A 14,813-nucleotide genomic window follows, 5' to 3' on the forward strand; every position below is an offset into this window, starting at 1 on the left:
AGAATAATGCCTAGGACTTTATGAAAAATGGATACATGTATCACAATCACAAAGCACACGGTAGGTGGATAAACTGTGAGAACATAAAGTACAAAGGAAATTAAATCAAAAGCAAAATTCTGATGGTCCTATCTGATTCTCAGGAGGTGCAGCTGACCTCCTTGAATCTTAGTTTTGATCCATTAGGAATATTTCAGCTCATTACTATTTATTTAAAACCTATTTTTATTTCTTTTATTATCTTTTACAATTTCATTTTCATCATTCGAGCACCATTGTTTCTCTTATGTCATAGTTGCATGCTTTGACAACGACACTATGAGTAGCATGAGTGGCATGGCATTAAGATTCTATTTAAGATGGTGACATTCTGACTAAAAAGGCAGTCAGAGTAGAAAAAATATTGAGTGAGGATCAAGAGAAAGAATTGGCTCAGAAAACAAGCAAAGGTCCAAACTGGAAATCAAAAAGAGAGTCCAATCAAAAACCACAAATCAGAGTCAAAAAGCTGAGCTTTGTTTCAAATGATCTGAATACTTATAGAAAGGAGAGACTTCAGTTTTTGATTTTTAAAATTAATTTGCGAACCTTTTTGAAAAAGATTTGGTATGGGATTTTGAGTGTAGATTGATCGTCAAAAATGGCAAAACTTTCCATTTAAAATGAAACGTTAGAAAGTGAAGGGGACTTAATACGTTCTGAATACACTGTAAAGGGCTTCAATTGCATTTTGAAATTTCAGAACAATTAGAAGAAGACTCAGTCCATCAAACTTGTTTGGTTAGTAAAGATAGATAGATAGATAGATAGATAGATAGATAGATAGATAGATAGATAGATAGATAGATAGATAGATAGATAGATAGATAGATAGATAGATAGATAGATAGATAGATAGATAGATAGATAGATAGATAGATAGATAGATAGATAGATAGAAATATTCTAACTAAATTAGAACTTACTTAAAGTCAAACAATGGCCTCTGAAAAAGACATTCTGTTGCGATAAATGTCATAATCAGCCAGTGACGTGAAGTCATCTCACCAAACTAATAACTGAAAGAAGGCCCACATCAAACCTCATCCATGCTTCTCTAGTCAAATCAAACCTGATCTCTTTGCCGCATACACAAAGGTAAGAACCAAGGTGACCTGTGCTATTTTTATGAGTTTCCTTTTTAAGAATCACACAGTCATGCAGATTTTCATGACGATAAGAGAGCAAAGTTCATAGAAGAGTAATTTGTGCCTTTTTCCATGGGAGGCAAATTACAAGGTGACATTTCACAACATCGGTACCTGATTTGCTTTGTCATTTGGTGCAGACACCATAAAACAGATTTTGGCTCGATTAAGGTGTTTGTGAGCACACAGATCAATGTTCCTTTTATTGGAGAAAAGTCTGACAACATGCATAAGCCTGTCCTCCATTTTTCCGGGGTTAGCTTAAACACAAAGAGCTTTGTAATACAGAAAGAGACTTGTTGCGTTCAATGACATGTACGTACATGTACTGTACAATTCACCTTGTACAGCGCAAATGCGTTTGATGGGATCAATGTAACAAGTGGCAGACGATCAGCATTACTGATTGTATTGTTAGAGATTATGTGACGAGAGGTATTTCAGCACTCAAGTTAAATACGTTACATGTTACCGGAAATTATTTTGTGCATATAATGAGCTGCCTGTCATCATTAATCATTACTGATAACGTTTTATGCTGATGAGCTTTTTTTCACCTTGTCTTGTCAAGATAAGCACTTCCTTGGTGGTGGCCCAAAAGCTGGCAGTTGTTCAGCACATGTTTTCTTTTCCTTTTTATCTATTAGAAAGCAAACTAAGTGAGACAGAAATGTGAAACTGTCTTAAGTGCTTTACCAATGTGGTTGGGCCCCTCAAATTCAAATGACTTTTATTGTTTTGCTACTATACGATATTTCACACGCTCTGCTGCAACCAACAACAGAAAAAAAGAGGTTAGTACAGGGTAACCGTGCCATCAAGAAGCCAGAATTAGGTGGCACTTGACCACAAAATACAAAACAGCTTATGTTTATTTCCTTTGAAATGGGAGGGTTAACATGCCCAAAAAAAACCACAAGACAGACCTCCCTGCATTAATGACTATCACTGCTCGCCCACACCCAACCTTTGCCAATCTAACTGTTCCCAGAATTCTTGACTATGCCGCCTTTAACATGAATACTATTGATTGGCACACACTGACCTGTTACCTCCTCTACTGAGCTTAACTCGAGGATGAGTGATTCATTTTTACCAACAATGGTGACCGATGACTGTCTTTCTCTAACGTCTTAATGTCTCATAACTCTGATTGTTGATTTAAAGGACAACTCCAGCTGGCCAACAGGTTCCCAAGTATTGCTATTTATGTGCTGAAAGGTTCTTGCTCAATAATAATAATAACAAGAAGAAGAAGAAGAAGAAAAGGAAGAAGAATCCACAACACCTTGAAATGGATTACGTGGGTTTGAAAAAGTTATTCTGTACTAAAGTAAACAAAAAGTCCAATTTTATTGTAATGTGTACAGAAAACCATCAAATTCTAACATGCACTGCTGATCAACATGCCACCCATCACCCCCCTCCAATAATAATGATGACAAATCTGCTGCAGCCCATTGAAGAATTTGAACAAAGGATGCTCTATCCATGAAGCACAAGCGCTAAACCCTGCACCATCTTGATCTTCTTATGTTTATCGTTTTTGTCATGATGTTTCCATTATTGAACCCTTTCACCCATAGTTCATTATTTCACACATACTTTAGTAATGTCATTTTGGTTAAGATTTAAAACTATTTTCTTTATTATTGTGACATTCCATGCTACTATTTAGAAATTTAATTTGTGAACAGAGTATCACCATTTTGAGTGTTTTCTTTGTAGCTCCTTCCATTTCAATGTTCCAGTGGTGCGAAGTGACAGGCACATGATCAGTGTGGCAATAAGGAGCCTATGAGCGACGTCTGAGGTGTGACAGCACACAAGCTGGTGTCATGAGTGCTTATGTACCTTTATCCAAGTTTGTAGATACAATATTAACACCTTTAGCGAATGCTTAATTATCGATTTATTGCATAAAGTTTTCTAAGTCCAAGAGCTCTGGCAGGACAGTTGTGACTTTTGAACCCGCCTGTTCCTGTGTATTTGGTTGCCCATCTTTTTGTCCTCCTGTGTTTTGACCTCAGCACTGTCCAGACTACTTGACCTGCTTTTGTTGGAAAGTACCTGCTGCCTCATTCTGTTTGGTTGATTTCTCTGATCCAAAAATAATAAAAAGAAGTCAGCTGTGAGTTAACAGAAAAATATTGAGAGTATTGTGTTGACCCTGTTAGAGGCCATACTTAAAACCTTCTCAGTCTCAAAAGATATTTAAGCAAAGCTCTGACCAGTTTACAATCACCAGCTAACTGCACTTGTTGATAAGACTGCAGTTATTGGAAATACATTTGATACAAAAATGGCAATACCAACTACTGTTTGCTTAATGCATCACTAACTTCTAGGAGATCTACATATCTCAAGTGATGCCAGACCAGAGCTAAGAACATTATCAGTGATACCAGCCTTCACAACAACTGCCTCTTCTCTGTGCTGTGGTCAGGAAAACACTATGGCTGCCTGAAGACCACTTCAGAGAGACTGAGGACGAGCTTCTGTTCACAGTCCATCCTCATCCTAAGAAAGGACAGTGCCTAAAGCTCTATGATGACCTGTTGCTAACTCATTTACATTAAGTTAGTTAAGTTATTAAATTAGATAGATAGATAGATAGATAGATAGATAGATAGATAGATAGATAGATAGATAGATAGATAGATAGATAGATAGATAGATAGATAGATAGATAGATAGATAGATAGATAGATAGATAGATAGATAGATAGATAGATAGATAGAAAAGCACTATATAATAAATATTTGATCCTATGCCAGCAAGCATAGAGGACAAGGCAGGAACAATCCTTGGACAGGGCACCAATCCATCGCAGGGAGAACACACACACACACACACATACTCACTTGATCTACTTTATCATCACCAGTGCACCTCACTTGCAAGTCTTTGAACTATGGGAGGAAACTCAAGCAGTCGGAGGAAGCCCACCCAAACACAAGGAGACCATTCAAACTCCATGCAAACCCTGCTCGCAGTACTATAATGCATTAGCGCTGCCATTGTGCCACTGTGCTGCACTATTATCTGTTACATTTGTTATAATTCAGTGTCACACACCTGCGCATGGGAGGAAGCTGAAGTCTCACAAATAGATAATTCCATGCCAGAGAAGAGGGTGGCAGAATGCACTGATCCTTCCTCTTTTTCATCAGCAGACCAACTACAGAAAATTTCATCAGGACGCGACGACATCACTTTCGGTTCTGGCCTGATAACGTCTCTTCTGGTTCCGGTTCCAATGACATCACTTTAAGTTCCTGCCCCGATGATATCACTTCCCCTGCCTGGCTTTAAAACCACCATGTCTGCTTGTCTGTACTGTTCTGTGTTGGACTGATGTCTGTTAAGACCTGTACCATTTTGAACCACAAACTTCCGTTTTGGCAGCCTATCTCAAGTATACGGGGTGGTTGCCCCCAAACCTTTCTTTGTGCCCTGTGGAATCCTTTCACATCAGTTACAATGCACACTATTGTACTCATTTAACATAATAATTTTTATTGATATTTATAAAGTGATGCATTTAATTATCTTTTATATTCCACAGTCATGGAATCTAGCAACTAAGCATTTTACTACATGTTGTACTCTGTGCATAATTTGAATGTGACAAATAAAATTTGGCTTGACTTTTTTCACCCAGGTCATGAATGGATTTTTTTCTTGCCTCCCGTGGAGTGGCGTTTTAGGTTAATTGGTAAATTGGCTTGTTAAGAGTGTGTGAATGAGAGTGTGCCATGAAATAGGTTGGCACCCTGGGCATAGATGGTTTCCAAGCTGCTGTGATTCTGGTGCCCCATGACAACTAATGAGATTAAGCATGTTCAATTTATGGCTGAATGAAATGATGGCACAGAATAAAAATTAAATCCAGATGATATACACATATTACGAAGACAGAAGTATTCCCATTGATTGATGCTTTAGAGTGGAGGTTACACTTACAAAACCTTTAATGTTAATAATTTTATTTCAGTTGAAGTGAATCCCAGCAGGTACCTGGTATGATCACCTTACTCTAAACAAGAGACATAAATATTCTCTTACCGGAGTTGTCTGTCTTTGCAGAGAGCAACCATGACAAGCAAATTGCCAAGTATGGTCATAATTATAATGACAGCAAGGAAAAATGTTAGGGTGATTCTTTCTGCTGTAGTTAAGAGGTGATCCGCATTTTCCACGCTGTCAGCTGACCTGCAGGAATTAAGAAATGACACGAATCAATCGAAGTGCAGATTTTTAGGAGCTACCATGATGTTTTCTCATCTGTTTAATCCACGTCAGGGTCATGAGGGTGCTGAAGCTTATCCCAGCAGCTCTGGGTTCAAGGCAGTCAAGAGTCTTGGAGATTAGGTCCGTGTATCCAAGAGCCCACTCTTGTACGCACCCACACAGGGCCAGTTTAGAATTGCCATATAAACTTAACATAACATGCACAGATATTTCTGGATGTGGAAGTTACCAACACAAACACATTAACAACATGAAGAGCGATCAGGCACTTGGAGTCAAACTCTGGACATTGTGCCCCTCTATCAGCTTTCATTCTATGATCATTAGATTTGACAACAGCAATCCTAAATCCATCCATTCATCCATCCACTTCTAACTCATTATTCAGTTCAGTTCAGGGTTGCCAAGGTCAGAGCTGATCACAGCAGCATTGCACACAAAGTGGACACCAGCTCTGGACTGGCCATATTTACTCACTTGCTCTTCTACAGCAAAAAATAGACAACATACCTCCACACTTAGTTTATCATTAAGGAAGCAAACTGAAAAATACATGACAACGAAATTGTAAGTTTAAAAAATTACTTGTCTGTGGGGTCAGATTCTGTGGCCATCACTGGTCATCTGCATGGATTTCGATGGACTGGACTCCTCTGGGTGAGAAATTGTAGTCCCCCTGCAATAACAAAATAACTGCATTAAGTTAAAAGTACAAAGAATAAATGTTGAAGGTCAGTCAGTCAGTCAGTCATTTTTAAACTCTCTTAGTCCTCACAGGGTCACTGGGCTCTGCTAGAGCCTATACCAGCTAGCACTGGGCGCAAGGCAGGGAACAAATCCTGGACAGGATGCCAATCCATCGCAGGGCAAACACAGACATACACACACACACACACACAGATCCCAACCACACACTAGGGCCAGTTTAGGCCTTTAATGACCTCTTGGGCACAGCCATCAGCAGTGTGTCTGTCTGCGGAGAGAATGTCAACCTCGTCAGGAGGTTTACTTACCTCGGCAGTGACATTCATGTCTCTGGTGACTCTTCCTATGAATTGAGTAGATGGATTGGGTGAGTATGGGGTGTCATATGAGTTTGCTGGAAAGGGGTGTGTGGAGCTCCTGATATCTTTGCAAAAGTTTTCTCTAATGATGTAAGAATACTGTCTCTAAGGAAATTATTTGCAGCAGCTGTGCACCTGCTTATCCATGCTTATCTGGTCAGCCAATCATGTGGCAGTCATGCAGATGCAGGTCTGGAACTTCAGTTAATGTTCACAGAAAACACCAGAAACCTCAGTGATTTCAATTGTGGGATGATTGTTGGTGCCAGATGGGCTGGTTTGAGTATTTCTGCTGATCCCTTGGGATTTTCATGTACAATAGTCACTAGAGTTTACTCAGAATGGTGTGAAAAACAGAAAACAGCCAGCGAGTGGCAGTTCAGCTGACAGAAACAACCTGGTTGATGAGAGAGGTCAGAGGAGAATGGTGATAGAAAGGCTATGGTAGCTCAGACAATCACTCAGTACAACTGTGATGGGCACAAAAGCATCTCAGATTGCACAAGACATTAAACCATGAAGCAAATGGGCCAAAACAGCAGAAGACCACATTGGGTTTCACTCCTGTTGGCCGTGGACACAGGGTCATCAAAACTGGACAGATGAAGACTGGAAAAATGTAGGCTTGTCCGATGATTGTGAATTTTGTGAATTTCCCCTTGGGATTAATAAATATCTATCTATCTATCTATCTATCTATCTATCTATCTATCTATCTATCTATCTATCTATCTATCTATCTATCTATCTATCTATCTATCTATCTATCTATCTATCTATCTATCTATCTATCTATCTATCTATCTATCTATCTATCTATCTATCTAATCAAGGCCCTTCTATTCTGATTGCTCAGTTCGGCAAGGCAGCCAACTGTAGGAAGAGTCCTGGTTGCTCCAAACATCATTGATTTAAGAATTATGGAGGCCACTGTTCTCTTGGGAATCTTCAGGAATGTTTGTGTGTCCTTGCCCAGATCTGTACCTCAACACAATCCTCTTCTCTAAGCTCTGCAGGGCATTCCTTTGACCTCATGGTTTGGTCTTTGCTCATCTGTGGGACCTTCTATAGGTCTTCTATTGTGATATCCCTAACCCACAGCCAGGGCCTCCTTGCTAGACTAGGGGACTAGGGGGGCTCCTCTATACCAACAGCAATATGCCTACCTCACTGTGAGTGGGACCGCCAATTCAGAACTGTGTGCCTTTCTTAATCATGTCCGGTTAATTGAATTGATGATAAGTGGACTCCAAACAAAGTGTAGAAACATCAGTGATTATCAATAGAATGGCATGCAGCTCAGCCAGACTTCAAATGTCACAGTAAAGCGTTGAAACTTTCTAAAATCCTGTTTTTGCTTTGTCGTTCTTGGGTAATGAGTGTTGCTTGATGAAGTAAAAAATGAATTGAAGTGACTGTGGCAAAAGACAAAATGTCTATCTATCTATCTATCTATCTATCTATCTATCTATCTATCTATCTATCTATCTATCTATCTATCTATCTATCTATCTATCTATCTATCTATCTATCTATCTATCTATCTATCTATCTATCTATCTATCTATCTATCTATCTATCTATCTATCTATCTATCTATCTATCTATCTATCTAATCAAGGCCCTTCTATTCTGATTGCTCAGTTCGGCAAGGCAGCCAACTGTAGGAAGAGTCCTGGTTGCTCCAAACATCATTGATTTAAGAATTATGGAGGCCACTGTTCTCTTGGGAATCTTCAGGAATGTTTGTGTGTCCTTGCCCAGATCTGTACCTCAACACAATCCTCTTCTCTAAGCTCTGCAGGGCATTCCTTTGACCTCATGGTTTGGTCTTTGCTCATCTGTGGGACCTTCTATAGGTCTTCTATTGTGATATCCCTAACCCACAGCCAGGGCCTCCTTGCTAGACTAGGGGACTAGGGGGGCTCCTCTATACCAACAGCAATATGCCTACCTCACTGTGAGTGGGACCGCCAATTCAGAACTGTGTGCCTTTCTTAATCATGTCCGGTTAATTGAATTGATGATAAGTGGACTCCAAACAAAGTGTAGAAACATCAGTGATTATCAATAGAATGGCATGCAGCTCAGCCAGACTTCAAATGTCACAGTAAAGCGTTGAAACTTTCTAAAATCCTGTTTTTGCTTTGTCGTTCTTGGGTAATGAGTGTTGCTTGATGAAGTAAAAAGTGAATTGAAGTGACTGTAGCAAAAGACAAAATGTGAAACAAGTGACTTTCTGAAGGCGCTGTGTGTGCATTTCATGCCCTTCATTCATCTTATTTCGTTACTCCTTTTCTCCATCAGAGTTGTGAATAGCAGGAGTCTAGTCCAGAGGAACTGGCTATTCAGCAGTAGTGAACCCCAGACGGACTGCCATCTATCGTAGGCAGTGTAGTGTGTAAAGTTATTTTGTGCCCAAGGCTAAGCTTATTAGTGCCCCCCTTGTTTTACAAATAAGTTACTGTTTTTAAACTTATATTATAGAAAAAGGAAACAATAATTTAAATTGACATATTTTGTGACATATTTACGGCACAAAACGTTACACATAGATTACATAATTGAAATTGAATTTTTCCTTCTTTCTGCTTTGGAAAGTGCTTCACTAAATCTCTCAAATCCAGTGTGGAAGCTAACTCAGATTCAATTGACATTGGTACCAAGTTTACAAGTCTGTTTTGCAACATTGTGGAGCACAAGTAAGTTTTGCTAAGTTCCAACTTTGAGAAACCATGTTGACCCCTTGCCACTAAAGCTGGAAGTGTTTGGGGTATTTTTAGGGAAATGAAAACATTAGGCACACAGTCAATGGGACGAGACATCCACACAGTCTGAAAAGATAGAAGATGGGGACACGAAGCCCTTAAAATGTTTTGTGTGCGCAAAGAGAGGTAGCTGTGACATCTGAAGTACAGAGCGGCAACGTCTTCTTATATAATACGCTACTGCGGCTGTTCGTTTGTCTGTTCAGGATTTTAAATCATCTGTAGTTTGCAAACTGTTTGAACTATTGACCTGAAATTTGGTACACATGTACTACGTGACCTCTACTGTCTGCTTTTGGGGTGATGATTGACCTCCAAGGTTATTCGTCTTTTTATTTTGATTTTATTTTATTGTAGAATCAACTCTCGGCAGCAGGCAGCAGGGCGGCCGTGCGGCGCATGCGTATGAGCGCCATTCTCATTCCCTACCACCTTCGCTGTCACTTCCCCTACCTCTTCATATCTTAAATCATTCTTAAGGCAGATTGAAGACTTAAGTGCCAGCTTAAGTGAAAAATGTAGGAAAATGTACTAAGTACTTGTAACAAAAACACTGACTTAATCAGTTTAAATGTGAAAAGATGCCGACAGAAGAAGAGAAGAAGCAGGCCGCTAGGGTGGAGAAAAGAAGATCTGCTCAGGAATCAGCAAGCGCATCAACCTCTGAGCAAACTAATGGTAAACGTACAGAGAAAGAGGATGAAAACTAGGAATGCTCAAGTCAAGTGTATTCACTGCACGTTATTGTACAGTGCGCCGTTACTGATATGCTATATTATTGATAGATGACACATAGATGCTGATAAATGATTCTTAACTCGTTTTATTTTGCATGTCAGTTTCTCATTGGGTTCTCTCAGTAACAGGAAAAAAAAACAGCTTTTAAGAATTTCCTTTTTCCCCTTTAAAATCCCACCCACTGATATTCTACTGGACAACAGGAATGTCAATCAAGATTAACTTGTTAATGAACATACAAATACACAATATATACCTTTCTCACTCTGACTGAATTTATTTTATTTTATTTTCTTAATAAATAACTACAAATACAGACCACTTCAGAAAGCAAACAACAGTTGTCTATTGAAAAATGGCAGCCGAGTGTTCGATAGCAAAGTCCTACCCAAACCCCCTATTTATGATCTGTGCCCTAATGGTGGCACTGGCCCCTGATCACAGGGCACACAAACGCTTTCTTATATCAAGCCTAACTGGAGTTGCCATATTGAAGACATGGGAAGAACATACAGAATATGGCCAGGCCAGGAATTAAACTCATGCAGTTGTCAAACAGCTGAGTCACACAAGGTGAAGGACTCACATATTTTTTGGTGAAAGACACTAACATGTTACGCTTGAAGAGTTCTATACGTGGTGCTTTCTGCAAAGCTGGCTGACCTCTCCAGTGCATTCATGCTAGATAGCAGACCAAACCTGCCTTTATTCTAATTTTGCAAACCCAAGAAGAAACAACCCAAAACATACACAAATGTGATTGTTACAGGTTGGTTTAATATTAGATATAAATTTGAATAAATAAAGCCAATCTGCTATGCAAACTAAGTAGCGTGGCTCACAATTTATTTTATGGTCCATTCTCTTAGACACAGGCACCTTTGTAATAAACACAAGTGACACTATTCAAGAGGTGACACAAGGACGACGGACTTACTGTGGGCAAAACTGAGATGTGGGCCTTCAGTAACATTTGTTTCAATGATTGTCACTATTCTCTAAATTAGGTTCTAAAGACATTAAAAAAATGGTAATACCTTCTTTCTCATTAATGCCCTGCTTTGCTTGCTAATCAGCATGAGACAAAAATATCTTTTGTGACAAAGAATAAGAAGGCTATTAGTGTCAACCATAATAAAGATGTATCCTTGCCAGTCATTCATTTAGAACAGTCATATAAGTAATGTCACATTAGTCATTCCCAGCTCGGCTTTGACACGCTTGCTCAACATTTTACTGTGTTGAAGCCAACTTTCAGATATTTACAGCTCATATTCCTCACTCATCCAGTGATTGTTTGGAGTGGAGGTGAGTGAGGCTGTGGTTAGCATTACTGCCTATCTGCTCCAGAAGCGTGAGCTAGAATTACATGCCAAAGTGTTGTCTTTATGGAGTATCCATGTTCTTCCTGGGTTCTAATCAGGTTTTTCGTTGAATACTCGGGTTTACCTTCCGTGATTGAAAGATAACATGCAAGTTAGTTAACTGGTGACTGTAAATTGCTCCATTATGAATGAGTGTGTGTAAAACCTTCTCTTTTGGGGAGTTGGCTTGTTGTGATATCCCAAACCCACAGCCATGATCTCCTTCCTTTATCCGGGACACCGATAGTCATAACAAGGACAGATATGGGCACTGGGGGGCTCCTTTATACCAATAGCAATACGCCTATTTAAAGGAAGTTTTTCTTCCTTTGTAGTCATTCCAGTGTGTGTTCAAACCATAGTGTGTGTGGATAAATATTTTTGTATCTGTCCCTTAAATTATGTATTTATTTATTTAAAGAGTTTCTGTGAAAAGGCAAATTTCACCCTGGGAACAAATAAAATTCTGTGTTTAGCAGTTTTAGCCTTGCAGTAAAAAGACCAGAGTTTGCATCCCAGGACCTTCTTAATGGGTGGGTATCCTCTGAGTGCTCCAATTTCCTCCCAGAGTTCAAAGACATACAGGTGAGGTGGACCAGTAACAATAAACTGGCCAGAGTGAGCGTGTGTGGGTGTTCACCCTGCGATGGACAAGGGCCTTGTCCAGGGATTGTTCCTGCCTTGAGCCCTAAGCATGCTGGGATGGGATCCAGCTCCCCGTAACCCTACTTAGCATTTAGTGGATATAGAAAATGGTTGAGGTGTTGTTGTGGCCATCAGTGGTCCGTGTGTCAGTGCATTGATGGGTATAACCTTCATTAAATGGGACATAAAACTGTGGTCCTGTCTCTCTGTGGTGATAAAAGATCCCTGAGCATCCTTTAGAAGGGGTTGAGTGTTCCCCCAATGTCCAGGCTGAATTGCCCATTGTGACTGAATTGACCCATTCTGGTACCCTAATCATCCCCTGTCTCTAATTGGATTGTGGTTAAGCATACCTTGAAGTTTGTGGTGTGACCAGAGGACCAGTTTAGGCCCTGGCATCACCAGAGGGTCAATCAGCCACTGAGTACTTAATTGGGAATTCGGCTGATTGCTTGTTCGTGATTGTGAGAGCCCTAAGCATGCTGGGATTGGATCCAGCTCCCCACAACCCTGCTTAGCATTTAGTGGGCATAGAAAATGGTAGGGAAAAATAAAATATCTATCTATCTATCTATCTATCTATCTATCTATCTATCTATCTATCTATCTATCTATCTATCTATCTATCTATCTATCTATCTATCTATCTATCTATCTATCTATCTATCTATCTATCTATCTATCTATCTATCTATCTATCTATCTATCTATCTAATCAAGGCCCTTCTATTCTGATTGCTCAGTTCGGCAAGGCAGCCAACTGTAGGAAGAGTCCTGGTTGCTCCAAACATCATTGATTTAAGAATTATGGAGGCCACTGTTCTCTTGGGAATCTTCAGGAATGTTTGTGTGTCCTTGCCCAGATCTGTACCTCAACACAATCCTCTTCTCTAAGCTCTGCAGGCATTCTTTTTGACCTCATGGCTTGGTCTTTGCTCATCTGTGGGACCTTCTATAGGTCTTCTATTGTGATATCCCTAACCCACAGCCAAGGCCTCCTTGCCAGACTAGGGGACAAGGGGGGCTCCTCTATACCAACAGCAATATGCCTACCTCACTGTGAGTGGGACCACCAATTCAGAACTATGTGCCTTTCTTAATCATGTCCGGTTATTTGAATTGATGACAAGTGGACTCCAAACAAAGTGTAGAAACATCAGTGATTATCAATAGAATGGCATGCAGCTCAGCCAGACTTCAAATGTCACAGTAAAGCGTTGAAACTTTCTAAAATCCTGTTTTTGCTTTGTCGTTCTTGGGTAATGAGTGTTGCTTGATGAAGTAAAAAATGAATTGAAGTGACTGTGGCAAAAGACAAAATGTCTATCTATCTATCTATCTATCTATCTATCTATCTATCTATCTATCTATCTATCTATCTATCTATCTATCTATCTATCTATCTATCTATCTATCTATCTATCTATCTATCTATCTATCTATCTATCTATCTATCTATCTATCATATAGTGCCTTTTATCTATCTATCTATCTATCTATCTATCTATCTATCTATCTATCTATCTATCTATCTATCTATCTATCTATCTATCTATCTATCTATCTATCTATAAATTAGGCAGAATATCATCATAGTGTATTCAATCAGAGAATTAAAAGTGCAAAAATTGTGCAAAGTAGTGTACTCAAAACAATTAAAATAATGTCAAGTGTAGCGAGGTGCCTGTTGTGGCTCTACTGGTAGTTTTCTAATTATGACGGCAGTCTTGGTGAATACAATCTTAAAGATGCTTAGGACGTTAGAAACACTATGAAGAGAACAGGCCAAGTAGATCATCCATCCTATTTACCTAGCAAAGCTGACCTAATTTCTCCAAAATTACATTCAAGTCGAGATTCCAAGGTCCTTAAAGTCCTCCTCTCCACCCCACTACTTGATAATTTATTCCAAGTGTCTTTAGTTCTTTCAAACTTTTATGCACAATCTGACTTGAAAAAGTTGCCAACCATGTCCCTGTATTTTACTGTAACAACTTGGATCCACTGTTTACTTGTCTTCATAATTTTAAACACTTTGCTCTTGTCACCACTTAACCTCCATTTTCTGAAACTGAAAAAAGTTCATCTTCTTAATTTTCTCCTCACAGCTCATACCTCTTAGTCCCAGAACCAGACCAGTTGCTCTTCTCTGGACTTTCTCTAGGGCTGCTATGTCTTTTTTGTAATGTGAAGGCTGAAAGTGTGCCCAGTACTCGAGGTGAGTGCATTTTAAAACTTAAGCATAACCTCCTTTGACTTGAACTCCTCACACTGTGCGGTATAACCTAACATCATATTAGTCATACTATACTCATATATGACTCAGGCATCGCCAAGAGTGGCAGCCTTTTCAGCAGCTCCGTGTACGAATTTATTTGTCTACCTTTTTTTTTTTTTTTTTTTTTTTTTATTGATCACTCCTATCACATTCTTTCTTTTATGTGGATTCGATCCCTGGACACTTTTACTTTTACTACGTGGATGTGGATTTTTACACGCGGAGACTCGTTTATTCAAGTAGTCAACTTCAAGCGCTGAGAACAAATACCAGTGTCAGCGTGGTTCCCTATTTACCCAATGAGGTAAGAAGGCGGTATCGTGGCAGCAGAGCTGGCACTAAGCTAAAAATGAAGCAGCTTGCGAGAAAGTGGCGTTTTAAGCCTTTGGTGCCTTCTGTGATCCTGAAATTGTGAATTTCCCCTTGAGATTAATAAAGTATCTATCTATCTATCTATCTATCTATCTATCTATCTATCTATCTATCTATCTATCTATCTATCTATCTATCTATC

The 14,813-nt window shown here is 39.4% G+C and overlaps 1 protein-coding gene across 5 annotated transcripts in view; it reads right to left on the reverse strand.

Annotated features, from left to right (window-relative positions):
* si:dkey-247m21.3 (5-hydroxytryptamine receptor 4) overlaps window positions 1-14,813 on the reverse strand; it is a 374,548-nt gene that overhangs the window by 240,911 nt on the left and 118,824 nt on the right. For all 5 annotated transcript variants that reach the window (XM_051928663.1, XM_051928660.1, XM_051928662.1 and 2 more), the window contains exons 2-3: window positions 6,028-6,118; window positions 5,257-5,403 (exon numbers count right to left, since the gene is read on the reverse strand). In XM_051928663.1, the coding sequence (XP_051784623.1) occupies window positions 5,257-5,403; window positions 6,028-6,056 (176 nt within the window). In that variant the 5' untranslated portion in view covers window positions 6,057-6,118. The remainder of the gene's footprint in view (window positions 1-5,256; window positions 5,404-6,027; window positions 6,119-14,813) is intronic.

The sequence above is a fragment of the Erpetoichthys calabaricus genome, chromosome 5, assembly GCF_900747795.2.
Source record: "Erpetoichthys calabaricus chromosome 5, fErpCal1.3, whole genome shotgun sequence".
NCBI lineage: Eukaryota > Metazoa > Chordata > Cladistia > Polypteriformes > Polypteridae > Erpetoichthys > Erpetoichthys calabaricus.